At 32.0% G+C, this 18,081-nt stretch overlaps 1 protein-coding gene across 1 annotated transcript in view; it reads right to left on the reverse strand.

Annotated features, from left to right (window-relative positions):
* Positions 1 to 18,081, reverse strand: part of LRP1B (LDL receptor related protein 1B) — a 1,457,254-nt gene that overhangs the window by 98,005 nt on the left and 1,341,168 nt on the right. The window contains exons 73-77 of the mRNA XM_063085362.1: positions 15,848 to 15,973; positions 14,998 to 15,135; positions 13,341 to 13,475; positions 10,059 to 10,178; positions 8,213 to 8,454 (exon numbers count right to left, since the gene is read on the reverse strand). Of these exons, the coding sequence (XP_062941432.1) occupies positions 8,213 to 8,454; positions 10,059 to 10,178; positions 13,341 to 13,475; positions 14,998 to 15,135; positions 15,848 to 15,973 (761 nt within the window). The remainder of the gene's footprint in view (positions 1 to 8,212; positions 8,455 to 10,058; positions 10,179 to 13,340; positions 13,476 to 14,997; positions 15,136 to 15,847; positions 15,974 to 18,081) is intronic.

Below are 18,081 nucleotides of genomic sequence, written 5' to 3' on the forward strand. Positions count from 1 at the left end.
TCATATGTATTTCTTATTATGGTTATAAAAATATTTACTATTTAGATAAGACTAATAATGTATGATGTACTATAACCCCTGGAACACATGAATGGTTTATTATTAGGAAATCTACCATAGTGACACCATAATAGAAATGATTTCTCACAAACTCACCTATAAGTTGTAATATTCTACAGCAGTGCTAGGTGCCTATAATTAATAATGGTTTATTGCATTTTTTCAAATGGCTAGAAGAGAGAAGTTTAAATAATCTCAACACAAAGAAATGATAAATGTTTGCAGTGATAGATATGCTAATTAATAAAATACTATCCTGTAACCTGTAAGTACATACAATTATTATACATCAATTTAAAAAGATAAAGAAAAGAATCTTTAAGTACGATGCAATCTCAATTCAATTCTAATGTTTTTACTCTTCTAATCATATTCTAAAAACAATTTTAGAAATGCAAATATGCAAGAATATCCAAGAAGTTAAAAAAAAATTTTTAAATATGACTGTGGAATTTATCATCTAACATATAAAAATATGCTATGATGCTACAATAAATTTTTAAAATATGTTAATGGTGCACAGATCCACAAAAAGATCGAAAGAGTAGAAGGGAGACTCCATATACATCCAAGTATTTTGGGGGATTTTAGAACTATAGAACAATAGAAATGTTTACTATGTCACTGGAAAAATTATAGACTACTTATTTAATATTTAGAGTTAAATCCCTACATCATCATATACACATATACATTCAGATAGATCACCAAACATAAATGTGAAAAACAAACAAAAAAATTAAAGAAAGAATAAAAAGCATTTGCATGTGTTGAATGAAAGACCTTCCAAATATAATGTGATGTCCAGAGCATTGAAGGAAAAGACAATCAAATTAGCCTACATAAAAAGTGATGGAAAAAAATCATCACAAACAAAGCATATATACTGGAAGGAAGTGTGTGTGTGTGTGTGTGTGTGTGTGTGTGTGTGTGTGTGTGTGTGTGTCTTACAAAACCTCAGTATTTACAGTATATGAATAATGCATAGTAAGATCTTACGGAAAATAAAATACTTTTTAAAAAATGAGTGTAGGTCATAAAGAGACCACTGGGAGAAATAGAATTTTGAACAGTCAATAAAACATATGAAAAGCTGTTCAAGTCTCATAAATAGTGTGAATAATGCACACAAAAATTTAAAAATCTGTTATTCTTTATAAAATTTGCAAAAATTAAAAGTTTATTAATATCATGACATTGGTTTTAGCAATGGTGTCGAGAAAAGTTCAGATTCATATATTGCTGATCACTTAAAAAATGTAGGCTTCATGAAGGTGTTCTGAAAGTACTTATTCACAATTAAGCTTGAATACCCTTTAATCTCACATTTTCACTAAGTAGAATGTCTGGACGGTCTAATATGGGCTTTGTTATGCTTGCGCTTAAAGATGACCATTGAAACAATATTTACAATTAAAACATAAAACAAAATAAGTATTAATATTCTAAGGAAGTATGGTATATCCATAAAAATGCAATCATTAAAAAGAATGACCTACATAAATTCATTGACACAGGAAAATCTCGAAACTTGTTTAGTGAACAAAGTAAATTGCAGAATAACTTTTTATGATGTGATTCTACTACATATTTAAAAAGTCTTATGGATGTATAAGTATGTAAATTCATAAACAGGAAAATGGATAAACCATGATATGCCTATATAACAGTAGGCTACTCAGCAAAAAAATGAACAACTTATTATGTGCAACAACACAAATAAATCTCACAAAAATTGTGCTGAGTGAAAGAGAACAGAAAAATGGGTACTAACCATATGCAGAGAATTGTAGAAAAAGCAAACTAATCTATAATGAAAAAAAAATCAGTAGTTTCCTGGTGATGAGAGGAAGGTGGGCAGGAGCTGGAGGAATAGATTATGAAGGAAATAGATTACCAAAAGGAAAAAGTGAATCATGGTTATGTTCATTATTTTCATTATGGTGATAATCAAACCTTTTTATATCGTATATGATGTGCATATTTAAATATGTACAGTTTACTGTATGACAATTATAGCTTAATGAAGCTGTTAAAAATACTATAGATGCTCTACTACGTAAATTTATAGGAAAATATGTCTATGTTACAAAACAAATTGATTACCTATTAACAGGGCTATGGATATTTGAAAAAACACAGTATAAAAAATCATTTTCACTTTTTATGCTGTTTGACTGTATACATTAATTTTCATAATAGTCATATATTCAAATATAAAATTTGAAATTAAAAGATTATCATAAGACCATAATTATATTATACAGATTTTCTATGTCATACAATAAAGTTAACACTTTCTATGTCATATAATAGAGTTAATATTTTGAGTCAGTACACTATTGCCATGTACACCAAAGATTTTCAATTAATTTATTGCTTTTATTATTTTTTTAAAAATTATGTACCTACTATATGAAGGGAATTGTTATAGATATTAGGAGTACAGCAGTGATCAAAACAGCAAAAATACCTGCACCTTAGAACTTATTTATGGCCACACATGGCAGGCAATAGATGAGTAAATTTATGGCAGTTTGACAAAGATCAATACTGTGAGAATTTAAAAAGGGGTGGGCAGGGCACTGAGGATTCATCCAAGGACAGGAATGGAACATTAGATTCTAATTATTAATAAGTTACAAATTCAGATGGTGATACTTGAGCAATACTTGAAGTTGAGGAATTGAGTCACGTAGCATATTTGGATGAAGAAGATTTTGGGCAAAGAGAACATTGCAGGCAAGGTTTTACAAACTGTTAGTTACTGACAGGTTTTAGAAACAGCACAGCTTCCCTGGAGAAAAGTGAGTAAGGGGTAAAGTAATGGGAGCTAAAGTCAGAGAAGTAACAGGAGAGCAGATCTTGTAGAACTATGCAAGACATTATGAGGACTTTGTTTTCTGCAGTGGGGAACCAAAGGGTATTTTTGATCAGAGGTCCGATGTGATCTGATTTATGTTTTCAAAGGAGTATTGTGGCTGCTGTGTTGTGGGTGAGAAGGGAAGCAAGAGACCAGTTATGAGGCTACTGAACTAATCCAGAAGAAGGATGCCAGTCATTCAAACCTAAGTGCTTTCGGGAAAGCTGATGTAACGTGGACAACTCCTGGACCTATCTTGAAGGACTGCCTGATTTTTGAGTTATAAGAGAAGAAGAGAAATCAACAACTCCAATATTTTTTATTTAAGCATGTGGAAAATAGCCATTAAATGAGATTGAGGAAGCAGGTTTTGGGGATCATATAAGTTTACTATGGGGCATGCTGCAATGTTTAGATCTTCAACAGGCAAGGCAAAGTAAGCAGTTGGACAGGGGCCGATATCAATTAGGTAACTGCTAGCATATGGATATATTAAACCATGAAACTATATGAACTTGGCAAAAAAGTAAGGAAAGAAAGGCATTAGAGGACCAAGGTCTGAGCTTAAGGGTATTCCAATATTAACAGGGAAGAAGAAAAGGAGCTAGCAAAAAAGGCTCAGAAGGTGAGAAAAAACAAAACAAAACAAACAAACAAATAAAAAACAAGAGATCTTGAATCACCAGTAAAAGAATAACCACATTGGTGATTCACCTTAGAACCATATTACATTCTGAGAATCCAGCATGAAAACTAATATGCAGAAGACTTTTAATAAACCTTTGTGTATGAATAAATAATTCTTGGCTGGTTCACCTTAAAATACTACACAATCTTATTAATAATTTCCTCAGTATTATTAATTATAGACTCACATTTTATATAGTCTTATAAGATTACATTTAGAAACATTTTGAATACGGACCACAACTGTTACAGAACCATTTCACTTTAGCTAGTATGTATTGCTGAGTGTCTATTTTACATCTAACAACAATAAGGTCACCAAAATGCAATAATGTAATGATCTGACAGTTTTAGATTTCTTCCAAAATACTCATAATAAATTTTGGTAGTCGTTGCCTGGTTTGAATGAACTCATGGTTTTAAAAGTATTCTTGGTGAGTAAATACAGAAAGTTTCAGTTTAAAGTTACAATGGTTACCATAAATTTATAGTAATTAAGGAAAAAATAAAAAGAATGAAAAAATAAACTAGCAATTTTTACCAGTACCAGTCTCTTTTAAAACAAGACTTTGAAGTGTTTGCTAAAACTTGTGTACACACACACACACACACACACACACTCACTTTTGGGTGCACATGAACGCCTATTCACATGTGTGCATGTGTGTGGGTGATACACACAGACTCATATGCTGGTTAAGATTTATAAACAGGATTTCAATTCAAAATTGAAGCCTATTAGGGATAACTCAAGGTGATATTTTGCTAAAGCTTTATCAGAAAAAAAATGCCCTAATCAACTTTTTTGAGGAAAAGATGCAATTATTAATGAATAAAATTATAAGCATGCTCATCCTGAACATTCTGTTTTGCGTGAAAGAATATATGCTTAAGATGGTATCTTACACTCACTTCTCAAAATCAAATAGATCAGATGAACATGAGCACGTGTTTTGTTTAGGAATATTTACCTCTTTAATGGTAAAAATCTAATCTGTACTTTTACAGTTATCTGCATTTTTCCAAACATTGGCCTACTTTATTGTGCTTGCCATCATGTACTTTTCTGTACAGCATTTCATACTAGAAATGATAAATTGCCAGAAAGCATGTAAATTGTTGCATAATGCTATCGTATTCTGTTCTGACTACTAAAATTCAAATTCAGAAATCTCATTATGTTTTACCTATAGATTAAATCATGACAGTCATTTAACTTTTAAATTCTTTAACTTTCTTAAGGAATTAAAAATCTATCCATTTTTGTATTGGCCAGGGGGTTAGAAAATCATAAATGTTTCTAACTATAAATAACTTAGTCTGCATTTGAAATTTAAATTTGTAATTATAATTAGTATTCCAACCATGTTTATAGATTACAGAAAAGTATTACCTTTGCAATTAAAAAAAGTAATAAAATCATATTGAAAATTACCTTCCTTTGGAATGGACTTCAGTTAACATTTACTTTTCTGAGTAATATTCTTCTGATTTCTAATACAACATATTTCCTGCCCTTTACAGGGATAGAAATATTCCAATATTTTCAGTACCTGTGAATATGCTTTCAAGACATCCTGCTACCACATGGCTAACTCCTTCATTTGGTTCATTGATAACAGGGTTATAACTAAAATATCCATTGTTTGATTTGTGCAATTTTCTCTCCTTTGCCTACTATTTCAGAGATAAAAATCAATGTGCCATAATCAGCCTAGGGAAAAATCTTGACTGTTATTTTCTAAGGAGTGGGGAAGTCTCAGTCAGTATCATTTAATATTTGTGTCAAAACTTAGAAGATAAAATAGATTGCATGCTCATTAACAGATAACTAGCTGGGAACTGTTATAAGAGTAAATGCTATACGTGGCAGAGTAATCCTTAAGGGTAGAAAATCAATTCTTTATAAACAATATGGATTTCAAAGGAATAAATACAAATTGTCCAGGTAAAAACAGAATAGACATATAATATGTTTCACATCTTTTGGAAATAATATATATTTATTATCTGGAAGGGACTTTAGTAATTGTCTACTTCAATATTGTAGTTGTTTTTCAGATGAGTAAATTGAGACAGAGATGTGACATCTCTCAAGTTAATTGCTTTAGAATTCACAGTAGTCATTAAATTAAGGTGGTAAGAATAGATTTGTTCTATCTTCGTAATACTGACATATCAAAATTACAAAAAGATTAAAAAAACAAAGATCAACAGTTGCTTTCATCAGTGTAACCCTAAAGTATTTCTTAAATAATGTATTGGCTAGAATTCGGCTTAGAGCAAAGTGTTAAAACTCATGGCTCAGAGGTTCCAACCTTACAATCATGACATTTAGTCAACTGTGATGGGCTTCTCAGTAGAAAATGTACTCTTACTGTTACCCACATTTCTTCCTAGTGAATGGTGTTAGTCACAATAGGTCTAAGAAGAGAAGGGAAAAAGCACAAAGTCTAGATGATACAACACAAGTCATTACTATCATTAAAGAGTAAATGACGTTTCATACCCTATCCAAAAAAGTTAATAACTTTGCCATTGTTTATGAAAAGAGTCTATAACATATTAATGAAGTGAACAATAGGATACATAAAAATGAATATAAATAAATATACATATAATATACAAATAAAATATGTATGTATATATGTTTGTGTGTATAAGACTAAAAACTTAGTTATGAAATATTAAACAAATTTGGCTTTGGCTTACAATAAATCTGTTCACTAAAAGACATTGATTGCATATCAATATCCCAAAGACAAAGCTACATAAAATTAAATCATATTCACTGAAAAACTATATCAAAATTAATTAAAGATGTGAGTATTTTTAGCAACTATAAAATTCAGACATCTGAGTTGCAAATAATTTTTAATGTGATGATATGCAGCAGAGAAGAACGTGTTGGCAATTGTCATCATCATCAACATTATAACCATCATCCACAGCATTATCATACTGTTAATAAATAGCAAGCACCTAAATATTACTGGCTATATGCCAAGAAATATTAAACACAAATATATGCATTATATATTAGTTATATGTAATTATATGCAATTAATTACAACATATAATTAATATATTAATATACTTATAATCCTCACTGAAACCTCATTAAATAGAAAAGACAGAGAAGCTAAGAGGCTAGTAAGCAAGAGGAATGAGATTCCAACTTAGGCAGTGAAACTCCACAGCACAGTATATATTCTTTATTATTTCATTAACAACAGATAAAATGGTACTATAGGAGCAATGTTTTTACAAAGGAGACTTCTGTTTTAGAGCTTAAGAAAGTTAATGTTAGCCAAGACACTTAGTCAGGACTTTGGTCTGACAGAGAGGAAGGAGACTGTATGTGAGAGAAAGAGGACGGAGTGATCTGCTAAATTTCTTGGCTCTGTCCTAGAAATGTTCTTTCTTTTTTTTTGCGGCTGTCCAGCACAGGGATCAGAACCCATGACACTGGTTTTACAAGGCTGCTCTCTAACCAGCTGAGCTAACCAGGCAGTCCATAGAAGTGTTCTTAATAGAAATAAAGCTATTATACAACACTATGTTTGGGGGAGGAAAAGTTGAAGAAACAACTCTGGTATATATAGATTTTTACTCACAGTTAATTTAATCTAAACTTGAACTCGAAAGCTAATATAGTTTCTTTTTAAAACCAGCTTATTGTTATCTACTACTGATAAAATTAAAATATGTTCCAGATTTGCATTAAATGCTGTTCATGTACTTTAAGTCTTTATGGTAGATGCCAGTGTACAAAAACTAGTGAAGACTTTCAGATAGGTACCTCTGATTCTTTTTTAAATACAAAGCTTCAATTACATCCTGCTGTGATAGCACTTGACTTTTTGGTTGTATAGGAATAGGCCAGGCCCCATAAAAATAAGTATTTATCTGTAATTTTCCTCCCAGGTTACTTCAAAATATAAAATACACAACAGCTTGACATGCCTTAAAACAAAAACAGATAGTCTACAACAACAAATCTAAACAAATGTTCTAGTTTATTTTTTCTCAAAAGGAATAACCATGATAATCAAGATGTCCATCAAATACAAGTAAGCAATATTGCTCTGTTTTGGATGGTCCCTAAAATATAGTTATCAGAAGTCAGAAGAAATGGTTACACTACTAAGCTGATCTTTTGTCCTAGAATAGAAGTATATTTTCAATACTCTTCAAAATAAAACAATTTTCCCTTATTACATTATTTTCTAATGTAAAAATAAAGTGAAGTTTCCTAATGTCATCTCATGATGAAAAGGCTTATGTTCGTAATATGTTGCAAAGCAGTATAAAATATAAAATACTCTAGAAATGTTAGGCATCATTCATTACCATTCTTACAAAACTAAGGCAAATGCAACACAACAAAAACATAAAATCATGCAATTAAAATAAATTATATGCAGCTACGAGAATAAGTGAGTAGGAAAACATTTTATCTCTATACAGGGAGAATATTGGGAGTAATAAATGAACATATTAACTAACTTCTATGAACAGATATTATGATAGACAGATTTTTTTTTAAAGTAAAGGGATTGGAAGGTGTGGGCCTTCAAATATTCAATGTCATTTACTTACAATCAAGCCACTGTTTGCTTGCCTTTTTTCTCTGCCATGGATCCTTTTATAGAAAATTCCTCCTGGATTAAACTGAGTACTCCAAATAATCATATCTCTTTGATAATATACATCCATCCCTGTTATCCTTGAATTATGTTCAATGTGAGAAATTTGTTGATGATCGCCACTGTAGTTGAATGGATATATAAAACCCAGGATATCAGTGTCATTAGCAATGTAGAGAACTTGATCTTCAGAGCCTGGAGATTATTATAATAAAATACAAAAATAAAGTAAATTTCAACTAATATAAAAACAATGATTGTACTTTTAAATTATCATGAATTGTTATATTAAATACAGTTTCTTCCTCAGTAAAAATCAACTAATTTTGTATCACCTTTTTGTCTTCATGACTTAGGATTTCCAATACCCACATATGTAAACATTTACCATGGTTCTTGATAAAGGTTTTTCTAGTGCAAAAACCTAGAAATCAGGTATTTGTAAAATCTTATGTTTAGAAATTAGGTATTTGTAGAAGATGTTCCTTTTATGAAGGACAATTATTATTTGGTAAGTCACGATACACTATGTTCAAACCCTTTGTATCTCAACATTCAGATGCTATATTGTATACTCATTAAGCCCCAAAAGTTTCTGAGAATCTAATTTATGTGCCTGAGTAATCACAACTTTTGGCTAAAAAATGAAAATTTAAGATATAAAGAGTCTTTTTTCCCCCTGTATTCATATATCATAAATGTTTGTTTTTATTTTTACTGTACAAAGATATCAGTATTTATTACATTAAAATTCCATGATCTCGAAATTATCTAGAGTTTTGCTAAATGGAACACTATAGCCTAAAGTTTTGACACCCGCAATACAGTACTAATGTCATTTTTATACTGATGAATAAAACCCTGAAGTGAATTCTAAAAATATTAATTAAAATATTAATGAAATCCTAAAGAGAACATGAATTGCATATATAGTTTCTTCAAATAAATAAATAATAATAATAATACACAATAAGGTATAGTTCAGCTCTCATTCAGGGAATGTTCATTATGTGTCAGGCACTACGTAAAGACTCACAACTTATCTCATTTCTTACAAAAGCCATGGAAGGTAGCTATTAGTATCCCCATTTTACAGATGAGGAACTGAGGCTCAGAGTTTGAATTCCCTAAGGCTACAGAGTCTGAAAGGTGCAGTGGTGGGGTTCAAATCCGAGTACATCTAATGCCATAGCTCACAATTGAACCACTACATCATGCTGTTTTCCCCTTGCAATAATAATCTTAACAACATCCAATCATACCCTAGATTGAAGTTATAGTATTATTAAGTAAAAATACAAGCACTAAAATCCATATGTACAGAAGCCCAAAACCCATATCTGTCATTTAACTTTTTAAAAAAATGATATTAGTAAGTGGAGGAGGTCTGAATTCAGAAGCATGATTTCGTTTTAAAACATTTAAAATCCTTACTCAAAAGTTCATTCTCCTTATAACGCTAACCGTTATCCTTTTATTTTTATCCCAGCAATGTAATAATTTCTCCTATACACTGAAAGCAGACCATAAAGAAAGATACTTTATATTCTGACTATCACACTTTAAAATTTTTACCTCTTCTGACAAATTGTTTCAAACACAGTAACCATGTCATTAAACATCCCAGATTAGATTAAGAATGATAACAAATGAGCTGGCCAAATTAATCAGCATTGCAAAGATATTTGTTCTATATTATCACAAATGAAGGTATTGCTAAAATGCAGTATGAAGTATTTTTCCCCATAGTGTTTAAAACGAAATTGTAACAGCCTTTGCGATAATGTTTATAACCTTACCTTTTGCTATACAGGTGCTATTTCTTTCTTGAAAATTCTGGTCACACACACATTTATACGATCCTTCCATATTTATACATTGTTGGGAACATGTGCCAAACACCAAACATTCATTAAGATCTAGAAAAGAGGAATTCAAAATAGCATCATTATACTCTCAGGTCACACTTCATTCTTTCCACATTTAAAAGCCAAAACTCATTTTTCTTCCTTTCACTTTTTGTTTCTATTTTTTCATTGTACTTTCAAATTTTAAGTGTGTGACTTACTGTATGACATTTTTTGGGTATCAATTATTTTTACATTCCTTTTTGTTAATCCACTTAAAATATTAAAATATCTATTTCAAACTTTACTAGTATTTTCATTCATGCAAATAAACCTCTTGAGGTTTTCTTTTAAGTTTGTTTCTGATTTCCTAACTCCATAACTTTGCAGTGGTATATACACTATTCCTTTGTCCTATGATGTCAACTTTTACGTACAGAATTTCTATTCATTTTTCAAAATCCACCTAAAGTAAAGTGTTTCTTGGTTTACACCAATGTATGGGAACAATAATCCATCCCTCAGTTTCTCTACTCTTTGTGCTCCTCTTGTTTCTCTCTTACAACATTGCTCATACTATATTTCACAACTGTGGCTGTGTATTTGTATCCCCTACTTGATTGTCAGTCCCATGAGGGCAGAAATTATAATGTATTCCTTTTTATTGCCATGTTTTGCACAATGGCTGGCTGAGAATGAAGAAAAGAGTGCACCTCTAACACATTTCTGGGTTCATGTATAGTGTATAAAGTGATTATGTAACAAGAAGGGCTATATTGAAACTATGAATTAACAAATTTTTTTAAAAAACTGTGTGCCTATATATAAATAAATACATCTAAATTACAAGCAATAAATAAATAAATCACAGGCAATATTCTGTATCGTGGCACATGATTTTAAGAGCTTGAGCAGAGGATGAACTGAGGTCAGGTGATTCTGGTGAATTATCTACTTTCTATTTTCCTCCTCTACTTATGCATTTAATCAGCCTAATTCTGCTCCTTTTATCACTTATAATTACCTACTTATGTAATAAATCTGTGAGGTAAATCCTTCTCTTGAATTAGAGAACTTAAGAATCAGCACAGCAATAATAACCACCTTTCTTTAGGATTCAACAGTGTTCTAAGGGTTCAATGGCAGAGGTAAGGACTTTCCCAGTGACACTTGTAAATGATAACGCCAAGACTTAAACCCAGCTTTTCTGATTCTGTCATCTCCACTATGATACCCTGCACAAGGAGAACTTAAGCATTCTCAGGACAACTTATTTCTGCGTTTCATTAGGATGTACAGTAAAGAGATACAGAAAAGAGTATTTACTTGTTTTTAATGAATATTATACAGGGATGAAGTAAAATTTGTCTCATCAGCACCTAACCATCAGAATTACAACAAATATTTCTGGTTTGTTTAGCACCTGTAACTTTGAACAAGGAGTTATTTGTTACTACGGTTTCCTTTTGGTATGAAATAAAAATAAGCAAAAATCTGCATGATTTGATAAAATCTCAGCTCACTCACATAGCCCCTAATGGACAGAATCAACATGTTCTCTTCATGTCTAGAATTATACCTGGATTGTGAGCTTTTGAAGAGGATGGAGGAATCCCACACATGACCAGTACCCAGACCAGTGCCTGGCACTCAGCAACTGTTAATCCCTTTCTAATTCTCTTCTGTCTTTCCCTTTGATTTTTCTTCCCTTCAGATGATATAATTGAAGTGTTCAAGCTTTAACAGCAAATAGCTATTTCTTAGGCTTCTTTTGACATGCATAAATGAAGCTCACAAATTTAAATTCTTTGTACTACAAAATCCAGGTAATGTCTTTCCCACCCACTATATCAAGTCAAAACTGCTTTCCTTACTATCAAAATTTCATTTATTAAATAAAGGTGCAAATTGTATTAGAGGTCAGAAGCTACTCACTCGCACAACAAAAGTATATAAGAAGAGTGGATTTATAGCAATTTAAAATGAAGAAGCTAGGTGGCAGGTTGTATGTGTGTGAAATATAATTAAAAATAAAGAAACTTTGGAGAATAGAATTTCTAGATTTAGTAAGAATATACAGAAAACAAAGCTTACTATTTACAAATAAATATTAGGAAGTCAATGCTATTGGAATGAAAATCTTGAAGAAATTGTGTGTATGTGTATGTTTATATACAATTGATAGAAATTGACTGGGAAAAAGAAATACTGTAGTTTTGAGAAACAATTTATGTTTCATTAAAATAGAGAAAACACAGGTTATCCTCTTTCAGTGTTCCATATTAATGGAGAATTAAAATGTCATGAATAATCCAAACAAGCATATAACTCAAAATGTACATAGATGTGATGTGGCTACACTTCTTCCTCCTTTGGTGAGTATAACTTAATTCAATAATTTCATTTTGATTGACACAACATATGTAAAATTAATTTTCTTTTCCCAAGCATATCATAAAGAGACAGTACAGACATTGTCAGGTGAAAGCGTTTTAGGACTTGAATTCACCCTGGATAAGCCGAACTTAGACATTTTAGGTTTGGCTCTAATAGCAATAATAGGTGAATATGAATACGAATATCAGTTTTATTGGAGAAATTTACAGAAAGTGTATATGAGTCTGTAATTCATGGTTCTATAGTTAAAGCTCTGATGTAAATTATATTGACTGACTTACTATGAGAGTCTGATTATCCTACGAGCTCAATTTTTAAAGGCTCTCAAGTAAGTTGACAGAGATTTATCTAGATCCTGATTTTGAATTTTTAAAGACACATTCTGATAATATAAAGCACAGTTTAAAACGTGGTGTTAGGATGAAAGCCTAAAATTCTCTAAAGGGGAATTACCTATTGCAGTATTCAAATGCACACTCAAGAGAAATGGGTCATCATAAACATTCTTTCATGAAGGGAGGTCTAATTCTTCAGTAGTTCCTGAACCAGCAATTTTGTGATTTGCATTTCAAAACAGAATTGTAACAATACAATTGAAATTCCTGCAGGTCTGAATTTGCTATAGAAAGGCTTTGTCGCCTCAGTGATGGTTAGCTTAGTTGTACAAACAGACTCTTGACCCCAGAAACTTTCACTCTCATGAATGAAATGGTATCCCGTAGATACACACCATTTTGACGGAAAATCAGTCCCTTGTCATCTCACAATTTAGCAGTCTTGGGAGTCTTTTTATAATCCACAGATTTAAGAGCAAGCTGTTGAGGAAATGTACTCTACCTTCACACTGTCTGTTTTCCATGTTTCTCTGAAATCCAGGCTTACAGCGACAGAAAACAGATGTTTTTATTTGATTACAATATGCATCATCTCCACATGGATTCACATTATCTTCGCAGGTATATTCAGTTGGAGCTAGGATTTTTAAAAAAGATCAAAAGTAATACAATTCTAATTCCTGAAGTGGGAGTTTACCTTTTTAAAAAAATTTTGAAGTGGTATTTATTATTCCATAGATGACTCTTTTTCAATGTATAAGATCATGATCTTGTTTTCATGTAAGTTCTCATTTCTTTTAAAGGTATATTAGCACATAAAAACTGAATTCATTGACATTAAATCTAGTTTTGACAAGCTGCCAACAGCTGATATTTACAGCTGTTATCAAGCTCCACTGCTTTCTAAAAGGAAGTCAAGAGGCAATGATTCTAATGACAAGCTATCTGTATAATGGTACTGTATGCGAGTACTATAACCTTCTCTAAGAACCAGACATTTCCTATAAGCTACCGGGAGATTTGGACATTTATTGCTAGCCTAAATTTAATATTCATGAACTAAATTAAGGGCACTATCACATTACTTAGGCAGGTAGGCTAAATCAACAGTTTTTAAAAATTTTTAGTCTGGTCACACATATAAAGAGTAACATTTGAGTGTGTCACATGCTCTAATGGTCATGGGCTGAAACACCACTAGGACAAACTAAGAGTTACTTGTGAATTCCAGCATAGTAGCTGCAATTTCAGTGATTTATCTCCCATTCAAGAAAACATTTTAGTACTCAAATAAATGACAGGGGAATTACTACAGGGATAACATTGTGTTACCTCTAAATTATTTAAACAAATCAAATTTTTGAGAATTATGAGAAATTTAATTATTAGAATTGTAACCATTATTAATCCCCACTGACTCTTGAATATTTTACAATTAATTAAAGTTCACCAGTGTAATGATACTATGGTTGAGATATAAGTGGCCATATCCTGGTGGGCACTGTTTCATCCCCTAGTGAGGAACAACCTAGATACATAAATTAGAAAAAATAAAAGATCCAAAAGTAGGAAGTATTTTATGACTTTTGTAAGCAAGATGAATTTAGGTAATAAATTTAATTATTTTTATTTAATATGGAAAATCAAATATCAAGCACTAAACAAGCAAGTATTGACAACCAAGATCTAATAACCCAAATATTACAGCACTCCAACTGAACAAAATTATAATGTCTTCTATAAGCATAACTCAGAAATGGGTTAACTTAAAAATATTGAATTAATTAAAAGCCTTACCATCATTCAACCAAATATCACTTTTTGTAAAGTTCAAGGATACTAAATTTATATTTTATAAGATAAAATATAAAGGTTTATAGATTTCTTTGTTGACATCAAATTCTGTATTTAGATACAGAGTTCTTACCCTCAGCTCTAACAAGGATACTTACTGCAAAATCAATTTTTTCCACCTCATATTTCTATTATTAACTAAATCATGTTCTCAGGTTGCTTTGCCAAAGGTTTAAAAAAGGACATAACTTAAGCACGTTTTGAAGAGCAATCTTTCCACCCAGTAGTAAAGAAAATTTTAGTCACATTAAGCAGAAATTAGAACTGTGTGTCGCTGCACTTTGTTTAGCAGAAAAGAAACTCACTTATTCTGCAGCCTTGCTCATCTGAACCATCACCACAGTCATCGAGTCTATCGCACTGGAGGTCCATGGGGATACATTTTTTATTACTGCAAGCAAACTCATCCTTTTTACAAGGCCTTGCTTTATATGTAAGCTTACCTATAGAGTCAGGAAAAATGATAAGTGCTTCACAGAATTAAAACAAATTTATTGAACACATAATATGTTCAAGATTTTGCTAAGTGCTATGAAAAACATGGGTCAACAATCCTTTATTTGAAGCTCTTGAGGATAAATGTTTTAAAATTATGAACTTTGTGGACTTTAGAAAAGTGACAGTGTATTTATCCTATAATTAGTAACAACCTATTTCTACAGGAAAATGTGTGAATATTCACCCTAAGTGGTATTTTTTAAAAAAGTGATAGAAACGGCCTCAAATGAGTTCAGTTCAGGTTTTGTCTTCAAATGATTGTGCTGCATACTTACATAAAGCCTTTTGTATAAAGAGCATGTTGAATTTCAGAATTGTAAAAAAGGGTTCATGTATGGATACAATCCATACAAAGCTTCACCCTTCAAGGAACTGTTTTAACATTTTTAAAGAACTATGTTATTTCTCTCATGTGATTAGTATTTTCCGGAATAAAGGCCTTAGTGGAAACTCTGGATAAAACCACACAACCCCATTATGCAAATGAAATAGTAGTGGATTGTTTTCATCACCTGTCAGAAGTTCAGGTGCTTGAAAAAAATACCCTCAAACATGCCACAAGGGAAATATATATTGTTTTAATATTTTGAGCCCGAAAATCATTATATTATACCGTAGTTGTCATTAAATCAATTATTTCACATTAAACAGATTTACCACTACAGTGATCTTCATCTGAGTTGTCCCCACAGTTGTCAATCCCATTGCACATTTGCTCAGACTGCAGGCATATTCTGTTATTTCTGCATCGGTGAGGTCTTGTGGGTGGGCAAAGAAATTTGACTGAAAAAGAAAGAAAAACCAAAGCAGTTCTTTTGGGTATGCTGACTTATTAGAACATCCTTTGTTTATCTTCTTTTATTTTTTTCTTTTTTTTCAAATCTATAATCTAGCTTTTCTAAATAATTTTTGTTGCGAAAATTGCCTAACAGTGAATAATTAGGCAATAGTGAATCCTAGAAAAATGTGTGATAATAAAGGCTCATGATCCTAATTATTTATATTAACTACAGAAAACACTGCACAGCTGAGGATCTTGAATGAGGTATAAAAGAGAGCCAAATTTCACGGCCTCATTTCCAAATGCCTTATCTTTACTGACTTGCCTCAATATACCAAGTTAATTTGTGCCTATGATTTATTCAACATGGCAGGATAGTTCGCTATCTCCAAGAGCAATTTCACACAGCATAGAGCTTAAACAAGCATATGTTACAGACCGAAAATGAGAACTGGCCATTCAGAAGGAAAAAAAAAAAAAAATCCAAACAATGTTATACCTAGGTTTCTTACTCTCTATCTTTGTAAACAAATGTTTAGAATTGTATTTGAGGCACATAGGTGATCTTGGTTATTCATTTTCTGTGTGTGTGTGTGTGTGTGTGTGTGTGTGTGTGTGTGTGTGTGTGTGTGTGTGAATAAGACAAAGAGACAACAATGAAAGCCAGGGAATTTTACATTTGTCCCTTCTCTCACTATCTAATCTAAAGACTTCCACCTCTAAAACAGGAAACATCTCTCATTAGTCTTCATCCTTACAGACTGAATTCTCCAGGGCTCTGCCCTTGGTCCCCTGAAGTCTCACTCTTGAATTCTTTGCTTAGGTATTCTCATTTATGCTCATTGATTTACTTGCTGCTATACCCTGAAGACTTTCAATTCTCTATCTAGTTCTAGCATCTCACAGTTGATTATAGGATGCCCCCTCAGGAATTTTAAATTTAATAAGTTTTTCACTCAATTCTTTATCATCTTTCCCTTCTCCCCAAACATGAGCTTTGTCTTATTCCCAAGTTCAGAGAATGGCACATCATAGCCAGAAATCTGGGATTACTCTGAATGCATTCCTCTCATGGACCATCAACTCTGTGTAGTCCCCAAGTTCTACTGATATTGTCCCCAAACTTGCCCTCTTCTGATCCTCAAAAAGCCATGAGAACAATCAAATACATTAATCTGATCATCTCTTCTGAAGTTATCCATCGCCTTCAGACTACAATTCTGTGTTTGCATGGCCTAATAGACTGGTTGTTATCTTGCCCATGCTACTCCTACAGACTCATCCCTTGTCCCTCTTGATATTCTAGCAATACGACTTTGTTACAGCTCCCTAGATATGCCACTCTCCTTGTCTGACCTTCTTGCCTTAATTGAAATCTGGTTCTTTCTCCAAGAATACTCCCTTTTAGGAATGCCTCAATTTGCTCAGAACTCATGTTATCTCATGTTTGATGACAACCTAGTTTTCTGTCACAGCTTCTAGAACTTTATTACTATATCTTCACACTTTATTTTTTAAAACAAACTAAAAAATACTGTTATTTTGAGGGCCAGGCACTTGACTATACTTCTCTCTCATGGCTATTTTCTCATCAACCTCTTTCACATCATCTGCTCCACAATTCACCAAAGACTGTAGAGCATAGTTTTCGTCATAGTTTTATTTCCTCTCCATTCAAATTTATTTCAGCATCCTAGATGACTTCAACATTCACATGAGCAAATCAACCAGTAACTTGGCTTCTTAGCTACTTGATTTCCTTATAGCCAATGTCCTTTTACTTTAATACACCTAGGTCACCACTCTCCTAGAAGGTTGTGCACATTGGTGGATTTCAACAAATTTATTTTCTTGATTCATCCAGTGACAGTTTCTGCTGCTTGCAGATAGCAACACTAACTGATACGTATGGCTGTAGTCTGGATTTGCTCTTTTCTACAATTATCCATTTACAAAATCATCCATTTGAGTGTCCCAAATTCTGACTGCAATCTCCTATCTCAAAATTTTTAACTCAACCAATCTCAATCTCATTATAACTCTTCTTCAGCTTTATCTGAAACTGTAGCCCATAACTATGTCTACTTTTTCTCTATTCACCAATGCCTTT

This window comes from Cynocephalus volans, chromosome 1 (assembly GCF_027409185.1).
Source record: "Cynocephalus volans isolate mCynVol1 chromosome 1, mCynVol1.pri, whole genome shotgun sequence".
Lineage (NCBI taxonomy): Eukaryota > Metazoa > Chordata > Mammalia > Dermoptera > Cynocephalidae > Cynocephalus > Cynocephalus volans.